We start from the raw sequence: 6,506 nt of genomic DNA on the forward strand, positions 1-6,506 counted from the left end.
GACAATTGTCAATGATAATAAGAACCTGTAACTTTCAATTGCAAACATGGCCTAGAGAGCATTTTTCTTCACATCGGAAACACAATCCTTTCTCTCGTCGACTTTAATATTATGCATCTATGTCGTAGTGGTACCCCATTGGTTGGAGATTTTTTCTTCACATCGGAAACAAAGTCTTCGTCAGCTTTGCTATTCGGGATGAGTAATGATAGGAATTTAGATGTGAAAATGGCTATTAAGCCTTGACTATTGATATTCAATCTTAGAAATACAAGATAAAGGAAGATAGTAGGGAAAATTCGAGGAGCCCCTAAGCCTCCCAATGAATTTCAAGGAATTCCCGCAATTACAAAATAATTTCACACTCCACTACAAACCTGTCTTCTTCTATTTAAAAACTCTCCACAACTAAAGTATTCCTAACACATTCTAGAACCATCTCAATCCCCTCCCTTTTGCCACCTAAACTATACAACTCATCCAGCTGTCATGGCTAATACAATCCATATCCCCTATCCTAACACTACTCCCCTCCCCAAAAGTCACCTTGTCCTCAAGATGATGGAAGTGATTAACAACATATTCTCTAGTACAAGGGATTGTAGGGGCTGCAGTCATTGCCGCCCAAAGATATGTTGAGGAATGCTGCAAATTTTGAATTCTCTGCCATAGGAAAAGAACAAGGAACAAGAAATGACTGCTATGCTTGTACAGCCTAGTACCACAACCCATTGTAATTGTTGTAGGTCTCACCAATTGACAACACATATAGTCAAAAATAGTAAACCCACTAAAACCATGAGCATGTCTCAAAATTAGTGCATCAGTACAACAATTAGTGCTAGGCATGTTGTTACCCCCAAAAATCAAGTACCTTGATACCACTCTAGGAATTGCCCCAACCCAGACACCAACTGAAGCCAACCAAAAGCATGTAACATTTGTGGAGCCACCATATGAGGACCAAGACACAACAACACATGTAGGCAAAAATGATTGATTCCAAAGAATAAATCCCGTAACCAAAATGACTCATATTTACCCGTAATTCCATTGGACTCGATCGTTGAAGTCATAGCACAAATAGCACCATAAATTGAAAATAAATGCTTTCTCTACTCCATTAGTCTAGCGATGCCCAATAATAGCAGTCCCAGATATCATTAATTAGTTGCCCAAGCCAAATTGAAAACATGAAATGAGCAGTATAATTGGCCCTATGCCATACGAAATACCTGTTTGTGCAACTCATATTTTAAAAACTTGGCTCTGTAAGAAATTCTCACAAAGGCATCTTCCTCTATCAAAAATCCAGTGGTTAACCAAAGGAGAAACTCCCACATTAATGTCCACTTTGGCAGCTGCTGAGTGGACAAAGAACAATTAAATGGAAGGAAGTGCAAACGTAGCTCACTGAAAGAGAGCCCATATGGTGGAAAAAAAATCCCTTCCCATCGCGAAGCTCTTGAATCTATCGTCCCCTGTCAAAGGCCCAACACCGTAGTCGCTCCTAGTTTGGCACTTGGCATAGGTGAGTGGAAAAGAATAGGCGAAGTAAGGCTGCAAGAGCACGATTAGGTTGTTGAATACGATTGTCTCTCCCTTGACTCAAAACAAATGATGCACAGGCCTGTAAACTTAGCCCTAAATATTAGGCCTGAAACCTACTTAGGCCCATGATGTTGGACTTTGTACCAAGATAGGAAAAAATTAGATGGGTCGTATCTTGGGCATCAGTAGGGTATGTGACGTGCCCAACCCTGCATTCATGCCCACTCCACTTAGACGGAAACAATGGCGCCCCTGACCTCTCCGAGAACGACCAACCATGCAGCTCCTTCGGAAATGAGTTGCGACTCTTGTGAGTGTCCCCCACGTAGACCAAGTCGAAGGAACGTCGTGCCCGAAATTGACCCTGCCAGCTAAGAACTTCAACCCAACTCAGAGAAGGTAATCTAAGAGAGTCTCCCACGCAAGTGGTATCTAATGGAGCGAAGAGTGCCTTCTCCAATCCCGGTACACTGAGATTCGACTTCGACGATCAATCATTGCACTCACCTCGTCGATCCACGATAAGTCCAGAAGCAGCAATGACCATTTCCTTGACTGTGTCGGATGACCCAAATGGTTTCACGTGTCTCGCGGACACCATACTGGTAGTTGAATTCACTGTTGCCCCAACATGTACTATTCCCTTAGCGTGTTCGTAGTCGTCATTCGTGTTCCCAATGGTCGTCACTTGATCGACTCCTTCCTCTAGCGCCACTGATTGCTGCAGCGATTCGAGTCCCTTGCATTGAAGCAGGTGAGTTAGGTGACCAATAGTGAAATCGAGCTTCTTATAGAGTCTATGAACATCCGATTTGATCATGTCCATTTCCTTTGGAAATTGTTGAAACTCAAATCTGATTTCCAAGATCACTCGACGAAAATCAGATTGAATCGACTCCAAACGATCATCCAATTCTCCTACTGGTGCCTGGTTCTTTTGTCATACTTGCACATCACTTTTCTTTGGGCCCATTGAGGATCGAAGTCTCTGATACCACTTTGATAGGAATTTAGATGTGAAAATGGCTATTAAGCCTTAACTATTGATATTCAATCTCAGAAATACAAGATAAAGGAAGATAGTAGGGGAAATTCAAGGATCCCCTAAGCCTCCCTATGAATTCCAAGGAATTCCCACAATTACAGAATAATTTCACACCCCACTACAAACCTTTCTTCTTCTATTTATACACTCTCCACAACTAGAGTATTCCTAACACATTCTAGAACCATCTCAATCCCCTCGCCACCTAAACTATACAATTCAGCCAGCTGCCATGGCTAATACAATCCACATCCCCTATCATAACAAGTAGCGGCAGTACTCCATTGTCCGACGTGTCATCAATATCTTCCTTGGCACCAAGATCATGTTTTATATTTCATATCGTTTTCTCGTTGTTGCTAATGTGGATGTTGTACATAATATATTTTCGTTAAATCTAGGGCTGGTATAAGCGAGACCATGCCCATTACTCTTGCTCCATGATCCATTGGAATTAGATCCGACCCATGTGGCTTGTAATACCCTACTTTTTTCCAGACTAATTGTGTCGTCTCCATCATTTCAATCAAGGACTTCAGCTTAATTATTTTAACCTAATCACTAATGGAAGACTTCAACCCTTTAAGGTAAGTGCTTTCCAATACTTCTTCCAAGAGATTATTTAATGGTGAAGCCAAGATTTCCAATCTATATTGGTAATCTTCTATTGTTGTTTCTAGAAAGATTGCCAAGAACTTTTCATGAAGTGTTCCTTCCAAGCTTGAACAGAATCTAGTCAAGAACGTTGATTTAAATTCTGCCAAACTCAAAAAATTCCTTGACTTCAATGTATTGGAACCAACCAAGCCAAAGTTTTCCCTTCCATGCTCAGTGTTACTGTCTCCATCTTCTCCCCTTCAGTTATTTAGTTGATCAAGAAATATCTATCAGCCCTAAATACCCATCCATCTAGGTCAAGTCCATTGAAAACGAGCAACTCTAATCTCTGATAGGGTCTGGCTTCAACCACTTCACACATTGTTCCATTTGTCACTACCATTGCTTCAACAATCACCAACTGCCCGTGAAGCTGAACTCACTCCTTGCTGGACTAATAGTTCCAAATGAGCCATCATTTATCCCATCATCTTCTCTATATTGGTGAAGTTGTTGCTAAATTTGCTGGCATTTAATTTACTTCAGACCTAAAATAGCTCCAATACATAGACCTGTCCAAAAACCTCAAGGAATTTGAGAGCCTAGTCTCTCCCCAACTCACTCCCAAAATCTCAATATACCAATTGATAAGGAAACACACGCGCGCACACACATATCCAATAAAAAAACGTTCAACTTGTCCAAAAACCTCAAGGAATTCGAGAGCCTAGTCTCTCTCCAACTCACGTCCAAAATCTCAATAATCACTTCTGTAGCGCGTTGTCTTTCCTATAATAATCAGCCACCCAAAACTTCAATAAAAACTACGTAACGAACCCTTTTAGACAACCAAAGTTGATATGTCCATGTCACCATCTCTCTTTTTACGTCTAACATAGGAGTATTTAGTAATTGGTCTATCAAACACAGTATGCATGTTGCTCAACAACAGAATTAAATAAAAAAATAAAAATAAAAATTCATGTTCTAACACATTACCATATTGAAGAGATATTTACTGAGGGAGAGAGAGGTAGAGAAAGAAGCTTTAATTAAGAGGGGGTGGAAAAACTAACCACGCTGATCAAAGACGAATGCAAACAAAGCAAAATACTAATTTGTAAACATATGTGAAACAAAAGTTTTCAGCAGCAAAATGAACCTACAACCTTATAGAAAAGAGGTCCAGAATCATGTGATCCCCACATCATAAAAGGAATAGACAAAATCTTATTCCTAACTGAAAGTTTAAATGAAACACTAAAACTCTTAAACACCAACACCAAACATCTTTAGCAACTGTTCAAATATGCCTAATATATTAGTTGCAATATAATAGAGTGAGTTAGGCTTAATGTGCTGAGTTGTAATTATTTGTATTTCCCTTAGTGGCTGAGTTGCACTTAATTAGTTGGGATCATTATATTTCGTTAGTCCAAGAGGGTCTGGCTTAGCGTAAATATTAGATGAACCTCTCTAGGAAAGGCATCTGATTATTTGTGAATTGGTGTAAGAGTATAACTCTTGGGAGATATCCAAGTGCTCGAAGAAGACTTGGAAGTTTTGTAACTCAGTGTTGGTTTCAATAAAGATTCTATTCTACCCTATCTTTGGATACTAGGGTCTTTCAGCAACACTGATGAAATGAATCATAACATACCAATGTTTCCAGTCCAACCATTTTAAATTCATTTTCGATCACTGTCTCGTCCTCAACAAGCACAACATCACCAACCTGCAGAAAGTAACATATTGAGTAATGAATACTCTATAGGAACACTTTTAATTTGAGCAAAAAAAGAAAAGAGTCAAGAATACTAACATTGCTTCTCATAACGGTAGAATAATACAGATTAAAAAAAAGAGGATGCATAAAAGGAAAATATTTTATAAATAAATTACAACCCTGTTATAATTTTACTTAATGCTCATCTATCCATCTAGCCCAAGTTACATTTTCTTCTATTTTTATATAAAAGAAAAGATAGCAAGAATCAGAGGGAAAATATCCGATTACATAGACATAAATAAGCTGAAATTAAACCAAAACCTACATGGTTTCAAATGAAAGAACCTAAATCAACTAAGCTAACAAACATCAATGGAGTTTGGAACAAATGAAACAAAGAATTATATGAGATATCTATACAATACAACATTCATAATAGGTTTGCTAGGACTTGTCACAACACCGTACCGAGCCAGAAGGATGTGAAATAGAATACATAAACTTACTTGTCTAACATCCTCGAAAAGAAAACGTTCAGACTCCCCAGAGAGCAAGCTTGGCCTCACTTCTACGAACAATACAATCCACTGGAAACACGCACATATATGTATATTATGTATATATATATATTAAAAAATCCCCAAAAAACACAAATTAAAAATATTTACAGTACTAGAATGCTTACAGAAGTGGTGTCAACCCAAAGCTGAGAAACGAAGCCTAAAGCCAAAGCATTTCGTATGCTGATGACTTGCTTCGCTAGCAAGTTCGACCTCCTTATCACTTGTCTGCCATTCTTAATCCCAAATCTTCCACTAGCCATAGTCAACTTCTCCTCACCATCACCATTCTCATCCTCCAATTTCACCTTACGCTTTCCAATTTCCTTCTCATCTACCACCCCACCCTTCAACTCCAAAAACTCCGAAGAAATCTGCTTTTCTTGTCTTCGAGGCGTCTCGAAATCGAAATAGTCCTCCTCGTCTTCGTCCCCAGTAAACCCATGATAATTCTCCGAGCCTAACACCTTCGTCTTGTAAATAGACCCTACACTGCGAATGCACAAAAACGAGATGTCGTTTCTAGTAGCATTGTATAGCTTCTTCCAAGGGTTTGAAGAATGAAAGGATTTGGCAATGGGTCTGGTTGAAAGAGCTAATTCACTAATATTAGTGACGGAAACTGAGATCGGGGAGGAAGGAAGGCAGGCACACATGGTTTTGTGCTTCTGCTTCTGTGACTGGCTGGCTATATGTTATGGCTCTCGCCGATATTGTTACTATGGATTAGGAATTAGGATTACGTTGACAAACAGAGGCAACACGGTGAAACTATGCGTTTCGTTAATAGATCAAGGAGGGGAAGATGATGAGTTCAAAATTATGTCTTAAAGAAGAGATTATAATTGTGCATGACAATATTTATTTTGCATCTTATTTACAAAAATACCCTATCCTGTTTAATTTACAACTTTACCGTTTATGGTATACCGTTTTTTTCAAATTTTTTTGGTTTTTTTTTCCAATTTTATTTTTTTTTTTTATTTTTTTTTATCCTTAACTTCAAAAATCTTTTATGGCAGCA

The 6,506-nt window shown here is 38.8% G+C and overlaps 1 protein-coding gene across 2 annotated transcripts in view; it reads right to left on the reverse strand.

Annotated features, from left to right (window-relative positions):
* The window catches only part of LOC133777438 (uncharacterized), a 29,070-nt gene extending 22,781 nt beyond the window's left edge, over positions 1–6,289 (reverse strand). Inside the window, exons 1-3 of one of the 2 annotated variants that reach the window (XM_062217026.1) lie at positions 5,608–6,286; positions 5,429–5,509; positions 4,854–4,928 (exon numbers count right to left, since the gene is read on the reverse strand). In XM_062217026.1, coding sequence (XP_062073010.1) covers positions 4,854–4,928; positions 5,429–5,509; positions 5,608–6,138 — 687 coding nt within the window. In that variant the 5' untranslated portion in view covers positions 6,139–6,286. Of the gene's footprint in view, positions 1–4,853; positions 4,929–5,428; positions 5,510–5,607 lie in introns of both variants that reach the window. The other variant, XM_062217027.1, reaches the window with a different exon arrangement.
* Positions 6,290–6,506: the final 217 nt, after the last annotated feature.

Source organism: Humulus lupulus, chromosome 5 (genome assembly GCF_963169125.1).
Source record: "Humulus lupulus chromosome 5, drHumLupu1.1, whole genome shotgun sequence".
NCBI classification, from domain to species: Eukaryota; Viridiplantae; Streptophyta; class Magnoliopsida; order Rosales; family Cannabaceae; genus Humulus; species Humulus lupulus.